The sequence below is a fragment of the Oncorhynchus mykiss genome, chromosome 24 (genome assembly GCF_057628025.1).
Source record: "Oncorhynchus mykiss isolate SJ-2025 chromosome 24, ASM5762802v1, whole genome shotgun sequence".
NCBI lineage: Eukaryota > Metazoa > Chordata > Actinopteri > Salmoniformes > Salmonidae > Oncorhynchus > Oncorhynchus mykiss.
In genome coordinates, this window is record NC_143045.1 from 16,172,086 (window position 1) to 16,196,608 (window position 24,523).

The 24,523-nt window shown below is 45.5% G+C and overlaps 1 protein-coding gene across 1 annotated transcript; it reads left to right on the forward strand.

Moving 5' to 3' along the window:
• The first annotated feature begins 1,033 nt into the window (after positions 1-1,033).
• LOC110503350 (Fanconi anemia group J protein homolog) lies at positions 1,034-24,081 on the forward strand. The gene is given in 22 exon segments (XM_090218069.1): positions 1,034-1,105; positions 1,411-1,682; positions 2,035-2,111; positions 2,114-2,160; positions 2,349-2,376; positions 2,379-2,499; positions 2,693-2,771; positions 2,977-3,102; positions 12,266-12,395; positions 12,549-12,724; positions 20,079-20,191; positions 20,364-20,446; positions 20,694-20,841; positions 20,843-20,939; positions 20,942-21,095; positions 22,410-22,497; positions 22,499-22,685; positions 22,687-22,820; positions 22,822-22,957; positions 22,959-23,019; positions 23,022-23,149; positions 23,152-24,081. Coding segments are annotated over 22 exon segments (2,532 nt in total). The 3' UTR covers positions 23,227-24,081.
• Positions 24,082-24,523: the final 442 nt, after the last annotated feature.

A 24,523-nucleotide genomic window follows, 5' to 3' on the forward strand; every position in this document is an offset into this window, starting at 1 on the left:
GCACACACATACAAACACACATGGGTCAGCCTGATCGTATAATAAGCCCCTATTTCGCTGTCACCAGAGGTGTCTATCTGTCCTGTCCACCTCAGCCTACAGTCGCCACGGTGACAGTGTTACATCCTGATCTGTTACAGAGAATAGATGTCCCCGCGATAACCCCAGAGGATAGAATGGCCACAGCTCCATCACACTCATTCTTCCATCAGCCCTGTTTATCCCTCCACTCTCCAGTCCTCTAGGCCCTGTCTATAGCCAGTCTCTTGTTACATACACCTGGCTCTGACTGAGCTTCGTTGGGTAAAGACTCCCCTGTTGTGTTTTCTCTTTTTGTGGAGTCATGAAGTCAAATCACACCCCTAAGCTGCCATTGAGCCAATATAAGAATTACTTGAGTGGACGCTAATCCTTTAACCTTCGCCACACGCGTGCTCGCGCACACACACTGAACCGTTTGAAGCAAAACCGTTTTAAGTGCAAAAGTTTATCCATGATGTGTTGCAGAAAGTGAGCACCCATCCACCCCTTTGATAGCTGCCTTTCTTTCCATGCCTTTGGCGGTAACGGAGTATAGTCGTCACGTGTGTGTGTCACCGGGGAGCCGGCTGGTTGTGACATGGTGGTAGATGAGGCGCCTCTGATGACCGGGTAATGAGCCTTAGTACATGAGACTGGAGACTGCCACTTGGGAATTACCCCGAGCTATTGGTAATGCCAGAAGACTTGTTGTTGGTACTGCGCTATATTGAGTGTGTGTTTGTACATGTCCTATGTGTATAAACCATGATGAAGGTATTGATCAGTGTTGGTTCTGAGAGGTCCTCAAGGTCACAAGTAAGCTGAACTTAATTAGTTTTCATGTGTGTATTGTCAAGGATGAAAACAACTCTTCCTCCTCTCTCTCTTACGTACCACACGCAGGGAGTGTCGGGCTTGACCAGGTAGTGGTCAAGGAATATGTGCAGGGCGTGTTATACCGCTTCAAAAACGGCGTGCACAAGATGCAGGACCAGAACACTGCACTGGGTCCATGGTCTCCATCAGTCGGCTGGGGGGGAGGCTGAGGGCCTGCTCCTACTACGCTGCCAGGGACATCATGCCTGTATCCTATTCTGTCCCCACAACTATCTACTGGACCCCATCATCAGGGAGAGCTTGGGTCAGGTGGGAAGGGCAGGCATGGTGAGGGGAGCAGAGAGAAGGATAAGGAGGAGTGAGAGATGGGTGTAGTCTTCTATCCCTAAAATGACCTACTGGACCCCATTATCAGGGAGAGCATGAGTCTGGCAGAACGAGGGATGCAGGGAATTGTTGTTGGAGTTAGAGAAGGAGTGAGTGATGAGGATGTAGGCCTGAAGAAAAGGTGTTTTCACACATTAAAGAATAGATGTGTCCTTTTACTTTTAGCTGAACATATTCCTTGACAACTACCTGGTCAAACCCACTGCATGTCTACTAGGGTGCAGTGGGAGGGGAGGCTATCTCCTTCCCTCTCCTCCCCTGCAGATTCACATCAACCTGAAGGGTCAGATTGGGGTTCTGGATGAGGCCCACAACATAGAGGACTGTGCCAGCTACACCCTGAACAAACCCCAGCTGCTGTCTGCCAGGGAGAAGCTGGATAACATCAGGTGCTCCAACCACGAACCGCTGCTGGCCTTCTGCTGTTCCCTGCTCAAGTAAATATACCCTAAATTCCTGGAGTGAGTTAGACCTTAACCCATCTAGGTAGACCCTAACCCCTCTGGGCCTTCTGCTGCAACCTGCTCAAGTAAGAGCTCCCTCATCATCACCTCCCCGACTGAAACTACAGTAGTGTTTCTCAACCTATCTATTCCTGATACATTCTTTCTAGGCCAGCACAAGCACAACTGGTCTACTAATCAACCCATCTTGGTTAACAATTAAATGTAATCAATACTTGTAAAGAATGTCTTCACTAGCCTTGCTTTCCTCAATATCAAACAGTAGTTCTAAGATGGCCACTCTCACGCTCTCTCTGTCTGTTTGTCTGTTCCTCCTGTGGTGTAGTTGGATGCAGGAGAGCTGCAGTGTTCTGGCTGAGAGGGAGTATGAGATGTCCTGTCAGGTGTGGAATGGCAAGGAGGTTTCTTCCATACCAAGGTCATCACCACTGACACCTTTGCGATGCTGCAGGTCAGATAATGTTGTTGACCACCTAGGTCTCCTCTCACCTCTGTCTCTGTCTCAGTCCCTGTCTTTTGATCTCTCACATTCACCCCCTTTTTTTGTTGCAAGACTTGTGTGTTTAGAAGGGAGGCCTACAGCATCTCTCTTTTCTCTCCACATTTCTCCTTCCCTCCCTCATCTCTCCCCCTGTATAGAAGCACCTAGCAGCGGTGTTGGAGAAAGAGGGGTTGGGCTGGTGAATGGGAGAGAGGACACATTGGAGGTCCCCACCATCAGCTCAGTCAGCTCCTCTGTCCTCAAGAGTCTCTTCATTGTGCTAGACTTCCTCTACAGGGAGAAGAGCAGGTCAGAACCAGTCTGTCAACCAGTCTGTGAACCAGTCTTTAACAATCAGTCAGTATTTGTATTGTCCTAATTGGGAAATGTGCATTGTAGTCAGGGTGGAAAACAAGATCAACATAACGACATACTACAAAATACATTATACTAACACTTTCAATCACTGACGAAGACTTCTGTCCTGGTCGTGGTGCTGCAGCAGTCCTACACCTGGACCACTGCTCCAGACGTGCCAGATGCTCAGGGCTTCTTCGCCAGGCCTAACCGCTGACGCCACAGTGCCAAGACCCTTGTACACACACTCAGCTTCTGGTGCCTCAGCTCAGCCGTGGTGAGTAGCAGGGGAGGATGTACTGGAGTGTAAATGCTGTGTATACAACTTTTATACTGGGGGACAAAAGTACATGTTACTCATAGCGTATTATTACATTACGTGGAGCGCTGCCTGTCCTAAGGGGTGTGGTGGTGTGTGTGTGGTGGCAGGCGTTCTCAGACATCTCGGACAGTGTTCACAGCATCGTGCTGACCTCAGGCACATTGTCTCCTATGGGATCCTTCTCCTCAGAGCTGGGGGTCAAGTTCTCTATCCAGCTGGAGGCTGGCAGCCATGTCATCAGCAAGTCACAGATCAGAAGAAACCTCCTACCTTAATTTCAGCCTCACCACTGATGTTATATTTCATGATTTTTTTCATAGTATCCAGAAACAATCTGATGGTTAACGATGCTCAGAAAGGAATTGGACTATGTAGTCAAGCATAGTGCGTTTTGAAAAAGTTCAATAGATTTTCTTTTGCCGTTGCAAAACGTTTGCTTCAGAGTGCCATAGTGAATACGACCATTTCTCCTTTAAATCATCTTCAGTTCCTACCATTTACCACCAGGATGGGCTAGAGACCACATATTGAGGTTGAGTGTTTTAATGTACCCATGATATCCTTGCTGTGTGTAAGCAAGTTTGGCGCAACTGGTATGAGGTTGAGATAAGTAGAGAGTAAAGACGTTTTGTTTGATTTCAACAGAATGCCAAAGGAAGAGGTCCTAAGAGTCCAGCTGTATATATACACTACCTTTCAAAAGTTTGGGATCACTTAGAAATGTCCTTGTTTTTGTCCATTAAAATATCAAATTGATCAGAAATACAGTGTCGACATTGTTAATGTTGTAAATAACTGTTGTAGCTGGAAACGGCAGATTTTTTATTTAAAAAATAAATAAATTAGTTTTTATTTTTCTTGCTCAATTGTGCACCGGGGCCTCCCACTCCTCTTTATTTTCTGGTTAGAGGCCGTTTCTGCTGTTCTGTGAAGGGAGTAGTACACCGCTTTGTACGATATCTTCAGTTTCTTGGCAATTTCTTGCATGGAATAGCCTTCATTTCTCAGTACAAGAATAGACTGACGAGTTTCAGAAGAAAGTTCATGTTTCTAGCCATTTTGAGCCTTTAATCGAACCCACAAATGCTGACACTCCAGATACTCAACTAGTCTAAAGAAGGCCAGTTTCATTACTTCTTTAATAAGCACAACAGTTTTTAGCTGTGCTAACATAATTGCAAAAGGGTTTTATAATGATCAATTAGCCTTTTAAAATGATAAACTTGGATTAGCTAACACAACGTGCCATTGGAACACAGGAGTGATGGTTACTGATAATGGGCCTATGTAGATATTCCATTAAAAAATCTGCTGTTTCCAGCTACAAAGGTCATTTACAACATTAACAATGTCTACACTGTATTTCTGATCAATTTGATGAAAAATGTGATTTTCTTTCAAAAACAAGGACATTTCTAAATGACCCCAAACTTTTGAACGGTAGTGTACAGTGCCTTGCGAAAGTATTCGGCCCCCTTAACTTTGCGACCTTTTGCCACATTTCAGGCTTCAAACATAAAGATATAAAACTGTTTTTTTTTGTGAAGAATCAACAACAAGTGGGACACAATCATGAAGTGGAACGACATTTATTGGATATTTCAAACTTTTTTAACAAATCAAAAACTGAAAAATTGGGCGTGCAAAATTATTCAGCCCCCTTAAGTTAATACTTTGTAGCGCCACCTTTTGCTGCGATTACAGCTGTAAGTCGCTTGGGGTATGTCTCTATCAGTTTTGCACATCGAGAGACTGAATTTTTTTCCCATTCCTCCTTGTAAAACAGCTCGAGCTCAGTGAGGTTGGATTGAGAGCGTTTGTGAACAGCAGTTTTCAGTTCTTTCCACAGATTCTCGATTGGATTCAGGTCTGGACTTTGACTTGGCCATTCTAACATCTGGATATGTTTATTTTTGAACCATTCCATTGTAGATTTTGCTTTATGTTTTGGATCATTGTCTTGTTGGAAGACAAATCTCCGTCCCAGTCTCAGTTCTTTTGCAGACTCCATCAGGTTTTCTTCCAGAATGGTCCTGTATTTGGCTCCATCCATCTTCCCATCAATTTTAACCATCTTCCCTGTCCCTGCTGAAGAAAAACAGGCCCAAACCATGATGCTGCCACCACCATGTTTGACAGTGTGGATGGTGTGTTCAGGGTGATGAGCTGTGTTGCTTTTACGCCAAACATAACGTCTTGCATTGTTGCCAAAAAGTTCGATTTTGGTTTCATCTGACCAGAGCACCTTCTTCCACATGTTTGGTGTGTCTCCCAGGTGGCTTGTGGCAAACTTTAAACAACACTTTTTATGGATATCTTTAAGAAATGGCTTTCTTCTTGCCACTCTTCCATAAAGGCCAGATTTGTGCAATATACGACTGATTGTTGTCCTATGGACAGAGTCTCCCACCTCAGCTGTAGATCTCTGCAGTTCATCCAGAGTGATCATGGGCCTCTTGGCTGCATCTCTGATCAGTCTTCTCCTTGTATGAGCTGAAAGTTTAGAGGGACGGCCAGGTCTTGGTAGATTTGCAGTGGTCTGATACTCCTTCCATTTCAATATTATCGCTGGCACAGTGTTCCTTGGGATGTTTAAAGCTTGGGAAATCTTTTTGTATCCAAATCCGGCTTTAAACTTCTTCACAACAGTATCTCGGACCTGCCTGGTGTGTTCCTTGTTCTTCATGATGCTCTCTGCGCTTTTAACAGACCTCTGAGACTATCACAGTGCAGGTGCATTTATACGGAGACTTGATTACACACAGGTGGATTGTATTTATCCTCATTAGTCATTTAGGTCAACATTGGATCATTCAGAGATCCTCACTGAACTTCTGGAGAGAGTTTGCTGCACTGAAAGTAAAGGGGCTGAATAATTTTGCACGCCCAATTTTTCATTTTTGATTTGTTAAAAAAGTTTGAAATATCCAATAAATGTCGTTCCACTTCATGATTGTGTCCCACTTGTTGTTGATTCTTCACAAAAAAATACAGTTTTATATCTTTATGTTTGAAGCCTGAAATGTGGCAAAAGGTCGCAAAGTTCAAGGGGGCCGAATACTTTCGTAAGGCACTGTATGTCTATGTAGACCTAATAGGTGTCTCTTAAATAGCTGTAGGCTGACAAATACCTTACATAAAACCTGGTATTCTCTTTCAGTTAACCAGACACTTCTAAGGGCCCGTTGATAAATACTTTGTCCTCCTTTGTTTGTTATGCTTCCCTCCATGAATAATAGATTTCCATTCAGGCTCTGTGTCTCTGTCACATCACCACCACCAGTCCACTTAGGGACCAGCTGGCTCTCTCATGTCACTGTGGCTGTGTGTTAGTGCTCGCACGTGCACAGATACGCGAGTGTTACATGTGAAGGTTTGTCTGTGTTTTTGCATAGTGCTGCATACCTTTTTTGTGTGTCTTCTTGTGTTCCTGTTTAGTGTCTTACAATGCACACATTCTTAATGCTTATTTACCATAGGCCTATGTTTTGTATTTGACCCTTTGATGATGTCAAAGCTCAAGGTTTTCCCTCTAGTTTACTATCCAGTTGAGACTACATCAGTGCTATCAGAATATGAATGATTAAAGTCTCCTATTAGGATCCAGTTTTGTCTCTTTCCCCCCAGCCATGACGCCAGGCAGGCAGAGACAGCCACAGAGCAACTCTAGGTGGGTATTATTGATGACTAGTGTAGGAGCTCTATGCCCTCTGTGCATTAATATTTAATGTGCAGACAGACGTCTCTTAAAGATGATGAAGAGATGAGGGGTATTAATTGTAGAGTCTGTTGAGGCCCTCTGGAGCCGGTGAGCCGTGTGTGTGAGTGAGACAGAGGATGGGTCGTCTCCAGGTGCCCCTGTCCAGTATGTCTGGATGATGCCTATCTGAGAGGCAGCGGTATGAAGGACACAGAGGCCACAGTCACACAGTACTAAGATCACACAGCAAGGCCACAGAGGCGTCCTGCTTTCCTTCCGGCTCTGTCAGTCGCCCTCTGACAGACACACACACACTTCTGGCAGACACAGTGAGGGTGCATACGCACACTGAACATACAGTACAACTCAAGAACACACAGTTAAAGGTACTCTCTCACGCATGCACGCACACAGGCGTGTGTGTGTGTGTGGCCATGCACACACACTACTTGCAGACATTACACACTCAGACATCTCCCAGAGCCCTCCTGGAGCTGTGGTTTTGTAGCACTTGAGCCTCAACAGCCCCCCAGTTAATGCCCATTAAAACCACGGTACCCCTCTGCCCGCGCCTCACAGTCTGGCCGCACCGCAAGAGGAAAGGGACAAAACTCAGCGCTGGGGGTTGGAGAGGAGAGGTGGGCTTATTAAAAAGTGTTTTCCAGAGGTGAAAAGATCAAAAGGAAACGCAAGATGCTTTTAAAGCAGACTGAGATAAGGGCCATTAGGGGTGATGTCACCTAGCTGTATGTGTGAAAAGGCATCCACGCTGGCGCCTGGAGGAGGCTGGGGGCTGAGGAGGAGGCTGGGGGCTGAGGAGGAGGCTGGACACACACGTTTGCCCTGCTGTCTTCCAGCCACGCTCCAACATTATTACTCAGTGTAAGGTGTGCTGTCATCTCTACAGGCTGTGTCTCTCCTCTATCTCTGGGTTTATGGGTCACCTTGCTCAGACGGGGATTTATCCATCTTTACTGTTCCAGCTGAGATGTTTTATATGGCCTTTTACAGTGGAAACCTGAGGTGCACTGCTGCTGCTGTTGTAGGCTAAATGTTTGCTAAGCTACAGCTTTGAGGAGGCAAAGCTTTAAAGGGGAATTCCACTCAAACGATATTTTGGTGGGGGTTTTTCATTATTGATACAATCCCAAAATGTTTTAAATGTCAGCAGTCAAGTTTTCAAGATATTGGACTTTCAAGAAGCAAAGTGTCACCGACCACATCATGATGACCCTTGTCTGTGCTCACTAACAGCTAACCCTTCTGGAGAGAAAGACTACAAGTAGAAACCAAGAAGATCTTCTTCCATGCTTAACTTTGACAGCCCAAGCTTCACTCTCGAGATGTGGACACCAGGGGAGGGGTTGGGAAGGCAGGTGGTCACTTGGTTGGCACCGCCCTTGGCGTGATGATTGCAGTCATATTTAAACGGAATCATTTAAGGCTGCAACACATTTCCCGCTCTCACCCACAAAGCAGCGTAGGAGCAGGCGGGCCTGCATCTTTCATTAATGCTACAGTCGCCCAAGACCCCTTCCATAATTTAACGGGCGCTACCAGAACAGTGACGTGTCGCAACACAGCCCACCGACACCAGGGATGGGGGGGGGGGGGGGGGGGCAGACAGAGGGAGTGGAGAGGAAAGAGGTGAAATATGGAGATTGTGGGTCCATGGAGGGAGGGAGGGAAGACGTGCACAAGAGAGAGGTGTAGAGTTCAGTGCCTAAGAGTGGCATTCGTCCCTCCAGAAGTTGTTTATTGCCAGACCCTGAGCGTTGCATACACGCACGCACACACACACACACACCATACCCAGAAATCACCATGAATTATTCACTGTTAGTTGTGCCTGTTGGTTACTCTGAGACTGGCTAAATGCTGTAGTCCTCCTCATGTCATGTTGCCTGGACCCTTATTGTGTGCCTTGTAGAATGAGGGGCCATGCTAGCACTGGCCTGCTGCCGATCCAGTGGTTGTGGACTACACATTGCCACTAGGGGCGGGGGTTTGAGTCACACGTTTCCCACCTTCAGTTTGTTTCGTCTTCATCTATTTCCTTCATATTTGTTTAAATGAAGTACACAACCAGTAAATTCAGAAGGAGACATTTTACTTTAAAATGTCTGTGTGTGGTGGTTTTCCCCTCTGTGGGTCGTTCCTGTTGTGTTTGCACCTGGGCGCCAGCCGAGTGTGCAGATTGACATTTACTGTAGCGCTTCAGCAGACCCTGTGGATACGCCACCTACCCGTCAGATAAAATTAGTCATGAAGGCCAAGTTACACACACACTCACACCATAGTACATAACGGCATCCTTCCAGTCATACACTGTGTACTACGTGTGGACTCGGCCACATAAACTCTACACAGGTCCTCACTTTGGTGTGCACCGATTGCTTGTGCATAGTTCTTGCAAAATTATATTAGCTGTCATTAGTTTGGTCAGATCAGTTAGAGGTCAAGGTGAGCTGTCTGGCAGAGGAGACTAGCCTTGATGAGTAGCTAGGTGACTGTCATGTGTCTGCCTGTCTCTCCATAGAGTAGTGTAGCACCGTCTCCTAGACCTAGCCAGCCCTCCTCCTTGTCTCGTCTCCCTGCCAGGCCCCAAGTGTCCAGTCTGGAGCGTGAAGTCAGAAGCGCTGCTGGTCGGCTACTGCGTAGCAACCTGGCGGTGCCAAAAGCCCTGGTCTGCCCTAGAAACCCTATGTATGATCACCAGACCGGCCAAAATGTGTGTTTTTTTTATTGCGGTCGTTTTAGGCTTTAAAATTAGTTTATTATGATCAAGTTCGAACCCCACTGTGAATTCTTTCAAGTTGAATTACATTTAATTAAAATTGCACTAGGCAGAAATCGCTCCTCCCATTTCCTGACTGCTGAAATTGGAATAGTTTGCCTAATTTCAGTTTGTGACAAAACTAGCAAGTATAGTGTAGAGAATCATTCTACCGTCTAAACCGATGTGAATTATGTTTTCAACAACTCAAAATTTAGTATGTTTGAACCTGGTGTACAAAACTTAAAGTAAAAGATACAAAACTTAAAAACAGGAAGCTTAGAAATAACGCAGATAGAACAAATCTGTCGCTTCTTAGACTTGCTTTCAATGAGAGTGACGGATCTATAACTCACATTTCTATGTGAATTTTGTCAGAATGCCCCAAAAGCTTAAATGAAATAGTGACTACTAGATTTGTTGTCACACAGGACCACGTGCTGACACAGGCAGGCTACGAGGAGGCTCCCGGTTGACTCTCAGGCAGAATGAAAACAACCTCATCGACTATAATCCTTTGCTAGTTGTGGCCACTTTCACCATGATCCTTAACAATTGTTTGTTGCCATTCAACCCACTGAGGTATAAGATTCAGCAATATGGCACATTTCAAATAGTTCATGAACAATCGGGAGCTTGCATAGGAATACTTGGATGACGTCAGCACTATCACCATCTACTGATTTTAATATTTATGCTCCCTGCCTATTGTCTGCCCTGCCTCGCCTCGTCGCCTTTGAACCCAGCTCTACTCAGTCAAGATTAAGGAAAATGTGCTCGTAATTAAATGGCAGCATCAGTTGGAGCAACGAGACAGAAGGTTCATCCTAAATGGCACCCTATTCCCTTTTAAAGTACACTACTTTAATGGTCAAAAGCACTGCACTATGTATGGAGTAGTGTGCTATTTGGAATGCAGTCAGAGTGATGTTTACTCTTAGTGTCTGAGAGATAAAAGCATTAGGGACCATTACCCTGGGCCCTGCTGCAAGCCAAGGGGCTCCTGCTTGGAGTGGCACTGACTGGATTGTATTTCGCCCCCCGCTTTTATAAGGGCTTTACAAATTACAACTCGGGGAATATAAACGACAAGCTCTGCACAAAGACTGTTTGTGCTGCTCAAGTGCATGTGTCTCTTCCTGTGTCTCAAATGGCACCCTACTCCCTTTATAGTCCACTACTTTTGACCATGTCCCATAGGGGGGGGCCTAAAGAGCTCTGGTCAAAAGTAGTGCACTATATAGGGAATAGGGTGCTATTTGTGACTTACACTCTGTGTTTTAAGAGCCCTGGCTGGCGTTTTATTATCGGGTTACTCTTCCCTTGTTATCAGGTTACTCGCTGTTCCCTAGCAGAAGTTTTACGTCGGCTGCATAAAGGACAATCTCAACAATCCAAGATGCTGACTACAGTGACCCAGTCCATCAATTAGATCAGTGAGAGACTGAGCTTCCTCTTCCCTTCCTCCTTGAATCGGCCTCTCCTCTGGTCTTCCTCAAGTGCAGTGTGGCAGATAATGGCTGTTTTGTTTCCCATCCTAAAGTATATAACATGAATAATTCACCCATTGTCAGTCAGGATTGGATCGGAAAGCAATTGTTGGGACAACCAGTTTTGTGGAGGAGTTGTGGTGGTGGTTGACGAATGAAGCGGAAGGCCCTTGTCAATGTAACGCTTTGGCCTTTGTGAAAATGTTGTGTTTTATTGATGCAAATGTTCCTGTTTCCCGGCCCTCCCGGTTGTTTTGTGGCACTGAGTGAGGCGACCTGATTAAATACGCCTCTGCTTCATTTCACAATCACAGGCAGGCTGTAGCTAGTCAGTCATCTTGGTGTGCCAGGAACTAGAGGAACCATCCATCCATCCACACGTCGTAATGTTTCATTTCCCTATCTGTCCCTGTGTTGGAGTAACCGACTAACTGCAAACAGTGTTTTAATACCACTACTTCTTTGTCCCAGCTCTGATGTGAGAAGTTGTTCTGCTGACTACAAGAATAACTTCTACTTGACCCTTCAAACACATTTCCAAACCAATGAAGATGCTCTTTGATTGTGAAGCCATGCAAATAATCCGCTACGGTGGAGACATGGCTAGATCTCTGCTAGGAGCTGACGAGGAGAGGGCTTTTAGATCAATGTTCCTCCCTGGAGAGACTGTGACTTTTTGCACTAACAGCAACAGCAGCAACAGTGATTTTATCATGGATGGAGGAAGAGTGGGGGGGTTTAAACGCATCAACTTTGTGGAGGAAGGCGAGGGGGAAACTGAGCCACAGGAGGGAGAACGACATGCTGGGGGGCAGAGGAGCTTCCAGTGCCATCATGATGTGAACTTTGTTTCAGACTATAAGACACACACACACCTGCAGTGTCTGGATGCCAAGCTGTTAGGACAGTGTACTGGACTGTTTAGCCCTGAAAGGATTGTGCCCCCTCTAACTTCCTGGAAACCTGTTTCTCTGTATGTCTTGTGAGGGGAGAGGTTGCTGCTTTTGGCTGGCAGACAAACCTCAGTATTTATGCTGCTATGTGAAAGGTTTTCTCAGGGGGCTCTAATGTGGACCACATTTCTTGGTGTAATATGGCCATAGTTTTTCTCCTGTTTACTGTAGTCTCAACTCCTGCTCTGTTGCTTCATTAGGCCATTAAGACCCATGTGAAGAATAGCTTCCATCCCATAGTGGTGCCAAGCCTGATTCATGTTAGGCCCAATTGATAGTTATTTATTTATTGGAAGGCTATGTGGTGTATTCTTCAGGAATCTGCTGATAGCTGAGTTTTGAAAAGTATGCAATGTCTACCAGCCAATGTTAAGAAAAAGATGAATTGAAAAAGATATGAACAAATCACACGGTTTATTATTTTTATTGATGCATCCATGAAGCCCTGCTCTGTTTGCTGGTGTTCTGTTTTCTTAGATGCTTGACAAGCTGTGTGACTGCTTGACCAACACAGGGCTGGGGGACAGGAAGACGGTGATCACAGAGCCTAGAGGAGGAGAGAACTATGATGCCATCAGAATCAGTGGAGAGTTTGCATGGGACAGAGGTGAGACTGGGCTGTCTCACTCTCTCTTCTTCACTCTCTGTGTCTATCTTTGCCAGTCTGTCTGTATCTCTCTTGTGCAAGGGATTGAGCACCAATTGGTTTGGTGTTGGGTACCCTTTTAAATGTGGAAGAATTCTAGTCATATCTGTTTAGGACAGGTGACTGGGTTGATATTGGGGTTGTTTCTGTCCCCCCCCCCCCCCCCAAATGGAGCTCTGCTGATGGCTGTGTATAGAGGGAAGGTGAGTGAAGGACTGGACTTCACAGACAACAACGCCAGAACAGTGGTCAACGTCGGCATCCCCTTCCCCAACATCAAGGACCTGCAGGTAAGAACCAGAGACAAGTTCTTGGTGGTGAGCCCATCAGGTCTGTTTCACAGAAGAGGACCCAGAGAGAAAAACCCCTGTTTACCGTTGTGTCCAGTCAGTCACATACAGGTGTAAGCGCTTCACAGAATCTGCTGGCTACCAATGTGTTTTCCTACAGACCTCCACACTGAAAAAGTTCTGAACACACATACACACACTGGGACACACACACACTGGGACACACACACATACACACACTGGGACACACGGACACACACACACACACACACAGGGACACACACACACACACACACTGGGACACACACACACACACTGGGACACACACACACACACTGGGACACACACACACACTGGGACACACACACACACACTGGGACACACACACACACTGGGACACACACACACACACACACTGGGACACACACACACACACACTGGGACACACACACTGGGACACACATACAAAGTGCATCCTCCATCCTCTTCTTTTTCTGGTGCTCTGTAATATAATTTGCCAGCAGCATACCACCCTGCCTACCACTGCTGGCTTGCTTCTGATGCTAAGCAGGGTTGGTCCTGGTCAGTCCCTGAATGGGAGACCAGATGCTGCTGGAAGTGGTGTTGGAGGGCCAGTAGGAGGCACTCTTGACTCTGGTCTAAAAAAATATCCCAATGCCCCAGGGCAGTGATTGGGGACACTGCCCTGTGTAGGGTGCCGTCTTTCGGATGGGACGTTAAACGGGTGTCCTGACTCTCTGAGGTCATTAAAGATCCCATGGCACTTATCGTAAGAGTAGGGGTGTTAACCCCGGTGTCCTGGCTAAATTCCCAATCTGGCCCTCAAACCATCACGGTCACCTAATAATCCCCAGTTTACAATTGGCTCATTCATCCCCCTCCTCTCCCCTGTAACTATTCCCCAGGTCGTTGCTGCAAATGAGAATGTGTTCTCAGTCAATTTACCTGGTAAAATAACGGATGAATAAAAAATCATCCCAAAGTGATTGTTCTGTCTGTCCTGAGCAGATAGTTTCTACCGTTGTCTTCCTCTCACCCTCCCTCCATCCATCCCTCCTCCCTCCCTCCATTCTTCCTTACCTTTTTGTCATGGCCCAGTGTTGCCTAATAAATCTGACTGTGATGCCAGCTTTCTGTGTACACAGTCTGAATGAAAGCACTGCAAACACTTGGAAAGTTTCCTTACAAGCCAGAATGTTGAATAATGTAACGTTTGAACTTGCTCTACCGGTTGTCTGTGCGGTTGGTCCTTTGGGTCGAAAAAATATCCATTGGAATGTATTATTAAACCGACTTTTCAAACACTGGTACTGCCGTGGAGATTTCTATCACCTTGTACACAAAACCATGTAAACCCCTGTAAGACTGGTTAGTATGCATGCATCGCGTGCGGTTACTGTCTTTATTGTGAGCGTGCCTTAGGTGATGATGAGCAAATCGTGATAGCCACATACAGAGGCAGGAGGGTTAATAACACCTTTCTGTGCATTTTTTGTCTCATATTTACACCCGAATAAGGACGAAATCAGAAGACGATAGGTAGAGTAAATTCAAATTAAGGTCAGGGTCGCGAGGCCCAGCATCAGCATTTAGCCTTATCGTGTAGCCCGATCGCATGCTCCCTTTTTGCAGGCTACATTTTGAGTAGCCTTGGAGGGATGGGAGATGAGTGGGCTAGATGTGGCCAAAGGAAAGAGGGGGCGGGGGGAGAGAGAGACAGCGTGAGCTATGGGCTTCTGGGGGATACTCATGCTGAGAAACAGGTTCACCCAACAGCACAGCAGATATTTTCTGAAAAGTTCTCTTTCCTCTCATCTATGGTGTAAATGGCAGTCCGCATGTCAGCTCTCTTGCTCTCTCCTTTTTATTTTTTTCTTCTCCTGGTGTGTCAGCTGCCGGTCCTGGCCCCAGAGGAGCCCTGAGGGGGTGGTAAAGTCTGCTAGCTGACCCCCATTACCAGAAGAGGGAACAGGACATGACACTAATGACTGTCAGGTCCAGGTCATTGTGACTGTTTGTCCCCACAGCCCCTCTGACAGCTACGCTAAAACAACCAAGCAGGCGCCGGGCAGGCAGGAAGCCACAGGTACACAGCAACACAACGCTGCCTCGGCTATGACGGGGATCTTAGAGGGGTCAGATACACACTCACATGCACACATGTTCATATCACACATGTAGTGCACACTTTCTCTCACAACTACACTTATACTACACTCAAATGGTCTCGCTCACATGCCCACAGCCACAAAAGTACATATATTCTTACTCTCCCAGCTGTTTAACATTTATGCCTTTATGGAAGCACATAGACATTCCCTTCTCAGTACATGTTAACTTGGACTCACTGACCCTGTCCCACATTTCAAACATGCACCCCCTATAGCTTATGTAGAGCCCTCATGTATTGTGGACGCCTACCTTCATGCCTAGACTGCTTTTCCCAGACCCAACTCTCAGCAAAACTTTAAGGTTTTAACCAAAGCACAGAGCAGCCCTGCGTTTACTAGCCTGCTATCGTGCCTGAGATCAAAGGTGAACTGTAAACAGTCCTCCACACCGACAGCTCTGCTAAGCTACTATTACATTTTAATGTGCATCCCAAATGTTACCCTATTCCCTATTTAGTGCACTATTTTGACCAGAGCCCTGCACTATATAAGGAATAGGGTGCCATTTGGGACGCACACAATGTTACATTATACACATGTAGAGTTGTTTTTTCCACAACAGGCATGTCTTACAATACACAGTCGTGTGTGTGAGGGAGAGAAACAATCCTCTGGTTCAACAGGCAATGAAAGGCCACTGATACGGCATCTCTGTTTTCTTAATGAGGAGTACAGCAGACATTTTAAGACACAAACATAGTTTTATAGAGACCTCGTGTCTCTGCTTTGATACTTTATGGAGGAGGAGGACCAGACAGTTTAGGGGGGGGGGGGTGTGTGTAAGAATGTGTGTGTGTGCTGGTTGTGTTCACGTCTTACAGGGACACACTGAGGACGAGGCACCCAGCTGTCAGCTCTGCCACATTAGGCAGATGGAGCGCTCCACAATCTCACTGACAGGCACAAGATGGTGGACTGCCAGGGGGGCACACGCAAACCGGTCCGCTCAGCTGCAAATCATGCTTGCTGGTCAAATGTATGTTTTTAAGCATGAACAGGTAGCGGTGGGAGGACTGGGCCAAAGTGAACGAGCGACTAGCGATCTCCTGACATTTTAACTAATCTCTTCTATCTGGCAGTTTCTTTCACATTTAGGAGGAGATTCGCTAGAAGCTAGAATTGGCTTTTTCACATATGCATCCTGTCATGTCAGATATGGTTTTCACTTGGGGTGGGACGCTGAAATGGACTCCCATTGGACTTCGATGACATTGGCTGCTCGGGGATACTGGCCATTTCCGTTCATGGTCTCAGAAGCAGATGCATCAAGCCCTCTGGTGTTTAACAGACAGGAGGAGACATCTCATCTCACCATACAGCCATTAAACCTGCGCCTCGTGAGCCCCCATGACATGAGTGGTATACATCTGGCCAGGAAGAAAATGGAGTGGTTTCTGCAGGTCCATTTTGACATGGTCTAGTGAGGCGTTTCTTTCTTTATTTTTTAAATGAATCTAATTCCTGTTCTTTATTTGGCTCAGACCAAATATGGACGGACTCATCCCAGACCATGATGACGTCCAGTAATGACACACCTCTCTGCCAGGACAGAAAGCAGAGAGGGGAACAGTGTGTACATGCCCGTGTCGTTAGGGGACATGGTGCTCTGGGCTGTGAACACACGGCACCTGCCTGTCAGTTCCTGTTGTTCGCTGGCATGTCCCATATGTCCCCCCCGTCAGACGCCACATGAACTTTTCACTTGTCAATCCCAAAAGGTTAGCGCTGAAAATCCAGGAGAGATTAATTGATGGATGGATGCAAATTGATGGAGATGGATGCTTTCGTGGTCTTTTTGTGGCATGGCTTGTTGCTCGTCTTGTGTTGACTGGACCACCTTTTCTGCCCCCCACCTCTTGTCTCACCATCTCTTTGCCTTTTGCTCTATCCTCCCATCTTTCACAGCAGATCTGTTTTCCAGATCAACTTCATCACTTGTGTTGCCTAGATCCCCTCCGACCTCCTGTCTCTGCTCTTCTTCATCTCCTCTGTATGCCCCCTTTATTCCCCCTTTCACAGCAGATCTGTCTGAGGGGGAATTCTGGGCAGGCAATAAACCTCTTCAGGCTCTTTTTTTTTTTTTTTTTACAGGGGGTTGGCGTCTCCCCCTGAGATTCCGATCTGCCCCTCACCTTCCCACTCCACAGCCCACATGAATCACATTAGTTCTCAATGGATGTGCCCTGCCTGATGCCTGAAAGGTGCTGGATGGCAGGTCCGAGCACAGGTGATGGCCCACAGCTATGGCTAGCCTGTCAGCCACTGGAGCACATTTCGTGGTTTTGGGGTGTCTGACAAGTAGCGATTTGTCCTTCTCACTTCATGTCAAAGATAATGCTCTGGGCTACACAAGATTCAGTCAAATTTTATGATTTTGTGTAGATTGCTGAGGATTTTTTTTATTTAATCCATTTTATTTTAAGGCTGTAATGTAACAAAATGTGGATAAACTCAAGGGGTCTGAATACTTCCCGAAGGCACTTTTCCCACATTTTGTTACGTTACAGCTTTTTTTTAAATTGATTAAATTACAAAAAATCCTCAGCAATCTACACAGAACACCCCATGATGACCACCATGCTTCTCCATTCCGTCTGGCCACTCTACCATGAAGACCTGATTGGTGGAGTGCTGCAGAGATGGTTGTCCTTCTGGAAGTTTCTCCCATCTCCACAGAGGAACTCTGGAGTTCAGTCAGAGTGACCGTCGGGTTTTTGGTCACCTCCCTGACCAAGGCCCTTCTCCCCCAATTGCTCAGTTTGGCCGGGCGGCCAGCTCTAGGAAGTCTTAGTCTTGGAGTCTTGGTGGTTCCAAACTTCTTCCATTTAAGAATGATGGAGGCCACTGTGTTCTTGGGGACCTTCAATGCTACATAAATGTTTTGGTACTCTTCCCCAGATCTGTGCCTCTACACAATCCGGTCTCGGAGCTCTACAGACAATTCCTTCGACCCCATGGCTTGGTTTTTGCTCTATATATAGACAGGTGGACTCCAAGTTGTAGAAACATCAAGGATGATCAATGGAAACTGGATGCACCTGAGCTCAATTGAGTCTCATAGCAAAGGGTCTGAATACTTATGTAAATAAGGTATCTGTTTTTAATAAATTATCCAAAATGTCTAAAAACCTGTTTTTCGATTTGTCATTATGCGGTATTGTGTGTAGATTGATGAGTAAAAAAAATCATAAATTAATTTTAGAATAAGGCTGTAATGTAACAAATGGTGTAAAACGTCAAGGGGTCTGAATGCGTTTAGAATCCACTGTAAATCTATTCAACACACTGTCGTTCTTAGAATTTCGATTTTACAAAGAGAGTTTGTGTTGTAAGACATTTTAGGAAGACTTGCCATTTGGCTGTAACGTAACAAAATGTGGGAAAAGTCAAGGGGTCTGAATACTTTCCAAAGGCACTGTATATGTGATCATATCCAAATGTAAGCTAGGTTTGAAATGATGTTTTAGTCAAATATTATATATGTGTGGTTTTTTCCGGTCAATTTGAAGTCTACAAATTATTTGGAATTATGTTTCGGCCCCTGACCATCCTCCAGAAAAAAAATTGGCCCGTTGAATCTGAATTTGAATCTGATTCCTGACCTGAAGACAATTTCAATGGGGGAACCGGAGTCCTGACATTTTGACCTTGCAAGGGCACGCACCATTTTTGACCAGGGTGCTAAAAGTAGAGAATACAGTGCAAGGAGGGAGATGAAGATAGGCTAAGTGAGGACATTTAATGTTGACAATGTTTGCTAAAGTTAAAACCAGTTTGCTTATTTGTTACATTGTAGTTAAAATTATGAATGTAAATCATACTCCTAATGAATTAATCAGATGCATTTCGTGAGCTTGTCATTTTTTCCAACGCATCTATAACGTTCGAAATTCATCAAAACTGTCAAGTACAAGCATATTGAGGCTATAATAAAGTTCAGATGAATGATTGGATTTGATTATAATGAAAACTGTTTTGTTTACCCTATCGGCGTCTTGAACTGACCCACATTTCCCTGCATTCTAGAACACTTCGTGGACTAGTATTTGTCTGTTTAATTAGAATGTAGGTGAAACCTATTAAATCTATTTTTAAATGTTGACCTTTTAATGCTAACGGGAAAGGTCTGTAAGAAATGTGCCTTACGTGTAGACAGTGAACTACATAACTGGAAAACAAACCGAGCTGAAACAGATGGCCAAAAGTCTGGGGTGTATCGATCGACTAAATATCGATTAAATGTTTTGCAGGTCGTAGCGTGTTGCCGGTATTCACACTAGCGATTAGTATTTTGTATCTATGCGCTCTCTTACGAAACTTTCGGTACGGTGTTGAACTACATTTTCTTTAAATCAATTAGTCATCATGTTAGAGAAGAATTGTGCGCATAGCGGGAAATATTTTTATACATTGTTCACGTTCAATTGAATTTACCACAGGTGGACTGCAATCAAGTTGAAGAAACATCTCAAGGATGATCAGTGGAAACAGGATGCACCTGAGCTCAATGTAGAGTCTCATAGCAAAGGGTCTGAACCTGTTTCAGCTTTGTCGTTATGGGGTATTGTGTGTGTGTGTGTGTATATTGATGAGGAAAACATGTCATTTTAAAATAAGGCTGTAACATAATAAAAGTACATTATTTATACATGTTCATTTTTACAAGCAGACAGATAACAGCAAACAATACAACAATAACACCCCCACCCTCTGGAAGAAGACAGGAAAAACAAAAACAGTGCCTTGACTGAGTGGGAAATAATCTGCACCATTTTTTAAAATTGAAATTGGACACAAAAGTCATAAATAAGTATGCTACTATGGATCAGGGTGGATTGCAGACTCTGTGTCATGTTGCCCATCACATGATAGATAAAACAGAAAGGGTTGCCATATCTTATCGAATGTGATGGATCTGCCAGAGATATGCTAAATCCTTGCCATATGAAACAGACTAGTGACTTCAGATAACCAGATTTATAAACGGGACAAATGTTTTCTACTATTAATCTTTCAATGTCTTTGTAAGCAGCATACCTGTCTGTCTCCCGTTGTCTGTTCTGCTCTGTTTCAGCTTTCATTTCGTCTGGTGGCAGTATGGCGGTGTCCTGATAACCTGTCCTGTGACGTGTCTCCATCTAACATTCCTGCTGTGTTTTCAGGTGGAGCTGAAGATGAAGTATAATGACCAGCACTGTAAAGCCAGGGGTCTGCTGTCAGGCTCCCGCTGGTATGAGATCCAGGCCTACAGAGCCATCAACCAAGCCCTGGTCAGGTACGGGTCTCTTTGTGTTCTTGTTTGTTTCTCTGTCCTCGACTCATCCTTTCACAGGAGGCTTCTTCCTAGCTCACAAATCAGGCTCATGATCAGTAAGCATAAAAATGTTTGATCATTTTGAAAACCAGGAGGTTACTACCTGAACTTGAACATGTTTTCACTACCACAGGTGTATTAGACACAAGAATGACTGTGGAGCCCTCATTCTGGTAGACGACCGGTTTGGGAACAACCCCAACAAATACATTTCAGGTACTGAAATTAATGATCGCAGGTTGCAGCCACTCGAGCTTGAATTACTCAAACAAACCCTCTGTCTCCGTTGCCTGACACAATGTGTAGTTTCTTATCTTGGGCACTTGGTGGTGATGCTTGTCCACAAGATAGAGGTGTGTTGTGGTTTTAAGGATTGATAAATTAAGTGTTATTAGAAAAGTAGGAATAATTTTGTTTTTATATTTTATTTTCCACTAACAAGATTGGTCTCTGTTTACACCAGGTCTGTACAAGTGGGTGCTTAACCTTTTCAGGCACAACAACGCCTTCATCTGTGCTATGCAGTCGCTGATGACCTTCTTCAGGTGCCAACAGGGAGCAGGAGAGACCCATGGAGCAGGGAGCCAGATGTTCAACAGCACCACCATCCTGTTCAGCCAGTCAATCTCTAGTGACTGTGGAAGATCTGTCCCACTGTCGGCCCAGTCCTAGCCCCAGCTCAGACAGCCTTCTCTGGGCCACGATGCACCACACTACCATACTACCACCTCTCAGGTCCCAGAGCCCCACACCCAGCTACAGGGGGTCAGGTCCTGGGTTACCCCTATGGTCTCTGTCCCACCTGCTCTGTGGCCTCTGTCCACCATCAGCCATGGAAACACAGATGAGATGTATAGAGATGTATTACATTAGATAAATAAGTTATTTCAGGGAAGTTGGTAGATTATCAGAGGTTTGATTGGTGCATAAAAACATACGAAAGCTTCATCCAGAGCTCTTTGCGTTAACTCCTTGTATAAGTGGTTCCTAATGAGTCCATTGCATCAGTCAGTCTTCCACAAAGGTCTCCCACTACCTCGACTGCATGACCTAACTGCAGACCAACATCTGGTGTGTTCCTCTCTCTTGTTATTCATGATGGGATGGTATTATATGAACAGTCCTGTCCCAGTAAAGTGGATGGGAACAGGGGAACAATGTGTGAGGCTTTTTGGATCTACTTCTCTGATAAATAAATGTAATGGAACAAGGATGTTAGGGGTGTAGAGGAGCAATGCTCATGCCGTTTCCTCCTGCAAGGGTTTCATTTGATCAATGTTCAGGATTCTTAGCTTCGGTTTTAGTCAAATCATTTTACATTTCTTCCTCTTTAGGAATCTTAAGACATGTTGATGTACAAAATGCTGTGTATATATGTTTTAGGTCCGTTTTGCTTCTGATCCTACCCTCCGCTGTTTGTTACAGCAGAACCTCTTATAGGTGTCAAGCTAAGTGAGTGTAAATGCAGCGCGATATCAGGCTTCATATGGTACCTTGGACCTCACTGAGGATGGATCCATAGAAAAACATGGGGTCTGAACCTAACGGAATGATAGTACTATGAGGTCACTGGGTTTATAAATTAAGTGGATACACTCCGTTCTAGAGCTCTAGCCTATTGTCTGTCTCGTTACTTGGGTCGCTGTAAGGCTGAGCTGTTTGGTCAATTGCGTTTTGAGGGGTGGGTGGGGGTGTCAGGAGCTGGATCAGGTGGGGGGAGTTTGTATGTGCACCAATCTGTCTCATTACTACGAGACCTTATACATGGCTGAGTGATGCTGGGTTGGTCTGAAGCAAGCAGCTTGATGAGCAGATGTTAGACTGTTGCTTTAAATAAATCACATTGACCATTGTTTGTGTTATATTGAGCGTGAGACAGTGGTGGTGATTTCTTCTCCACTGCACTGTTCTGGATAAGAGTCAGAAAGACATCCTTTGCCCACACCCCTAAACCACTAAACATGTGCAGTGTACTGTACACTAACCTAGCTGTTACGGGCCCAGCATATAGGATCCTTGAGGCCAATGTTGGCATTGTCAATGTACTTCCCCTGTTATTTTCTCACCTTTACTGTCAACACCTGATGACTGCTCCAATCAGCTCATCTGAATGTCTAAATATATTATAAGTCTTCATACAACTGTGTTGTCTTTCCTTTCTATGGTTTCCCATAACGTGTGTATTCTCTGTGTGCACGTGACCAGAAGCAGACACAGCAACACCCCTCCACTCATCTGAAGAGTGATCCCAAGGCCCTTCCCCCACTGTCTCCACCACCCACGGCCCCTGCACCACCTCCACCCCTGTGAGCTCCACCCACTTCAAGACCCCCCCATCTTCCGGGACCCAGGCCGGCGTTGTGGTCCTCTGGTCGTCCCGCCGCGGCCTGACTCTGTGGAGGGGGAGAAGGAGAACCAGGAGAATGTAAGTCTGGATCCCCTGCCCAGGAAGGAAGGCCCGTAAGGGGACGGATGGACCGTCAGCTACCCCTCCCAGCCAAGACCAGAGCCCAGACGATCCCACCCTGCTAGAGGAAGACCAGAGCATCTTCACACCTGAGATGTTTGATGATGAAGAGGATGTGGACCAAGCCTCTCCCCAGGACATTGCATTGGACGATGAAAGGGGAGGGAACTGTGCTTGCTGCCAGCCTTGCTCTATCTACCGGAACAGCCCAGGCTGTGTCTGAGGACCTGTTTGGCCCAGAGCAGGGGCACAGGAACGGTCATTACCACTGATACCCAGAGGGGCGGCGCTCTTGCTCCCTCAGCTAGTAGAGACTGTCAGTGTGAGATGGGAACAGGACAGGCAGCGAAAGTGGTGACAAGGCCCAACAGCAAGAGACCCAGAGACAGGAGGACCAAGGTCAGGGAGAAGGACAGGAGGTGAACCAGACCCAGGCGCAGGGTCAGACCCAGGGGGGACCCAGGGCCAGAACAGGCAGATAGGCAGCAGGACACGCAGGCTGTCCAGGTCCAGACAGAAAGCATCCTAAACTAACCAGCTAATTCTCTGTTGTCCCTCAGGTTATATCCATAGATGACTAGACACCAGTTTATAACTGTAGATGACTAGGCACAAGGGCCTGTATTCAGAGGCTCACTAGGAGTGCTGATCTAGAATCAGTGCTTCTTTTTAAATCATTATTAAAATGATATGGACAGGGGAGACATGATCCTAGATCAGCATTCAAACTGAAACTCTTTATAAACACGGGCCCAGGTTCCAGGTTATAACCATAGACTATAGACAATTAGACAGACACCAAGACGCTCAGTAAAGCCAGTTCTCAGATCATCATGTTTCATTATCTAGCGTGACAGCAGGGCTGGGTCGTCTCGTCTGACCGACATTATCTGTTTAAACAGTCTGGAGCTAACGAACGTTGCACAAATTGCGATGTTAACGTGCAGTCTTATATTTTTGTCTTATATTTACACATCATTAAAATGCAAGAAGAAATGCGTCTTTATTTTCCTGTAAACGCGATGGAAGCATTGTCCCGTTATGTGTTTTAATGAGATGTGTTATTTGGAGTGAGGAGAGGAGTGGGGGGTGAGGCAGCATGTCTGACTTCACACAGATAGAACTCTTCTGTTTTTACCCCCAAAATGACTGTACAATCCTATGATAAAGTAATTGTCTGATGTAAACTAGAAGGGGGAGGTGTGGTGTGGGATGTGTATCGTGTGTTTAATGACTTGGGGAAACACACAAAGGCCTTCAGCAACACAAGAAACCTCAGAAACCCCATCATCCATTTTGAGAACAGCTCCAGGGTGACTATATACCAGTAAATATAAATAATTGTGATATAGAAAATGGATTAATAAAATCATGTTTGCTGGTTTTGGTTTGTGTTGTCAAGTTGGTGTGGAAGAGTGCAGATGGTAGATTGCACTGTCAATAAAGCACCTTGTATTGGCAAGGTGTACAGTGCTTTGTTTCCCCCCTGATCTATCTACACACAATACCCAATAATGACAAAGCAAAAACTGTTTTTTAGAAATGTTTGCAAAAGTATTACAAAATAAAAATGGAAATATCACATTTTACATAAGTATTCAGATAATTTACTCAGTAGTTTGTTGAAGCACCTTTAGCAGTGATTACAGCCTTTGAGTCTTTTTGGGTATGACGGAACAAGCTTGGCACACCTGTGTTTGGGGAGTTTCTCCCTTTCTTCTCTGCAGATCCTCTCAAGCTCTGTCAGGTTGGATGGGGAGCGTCGCTGCACAGCTATTTTCAGGTCTCTCCAGAGATGTTTGATTGGGTTCAAGTCCGGGCTCTGG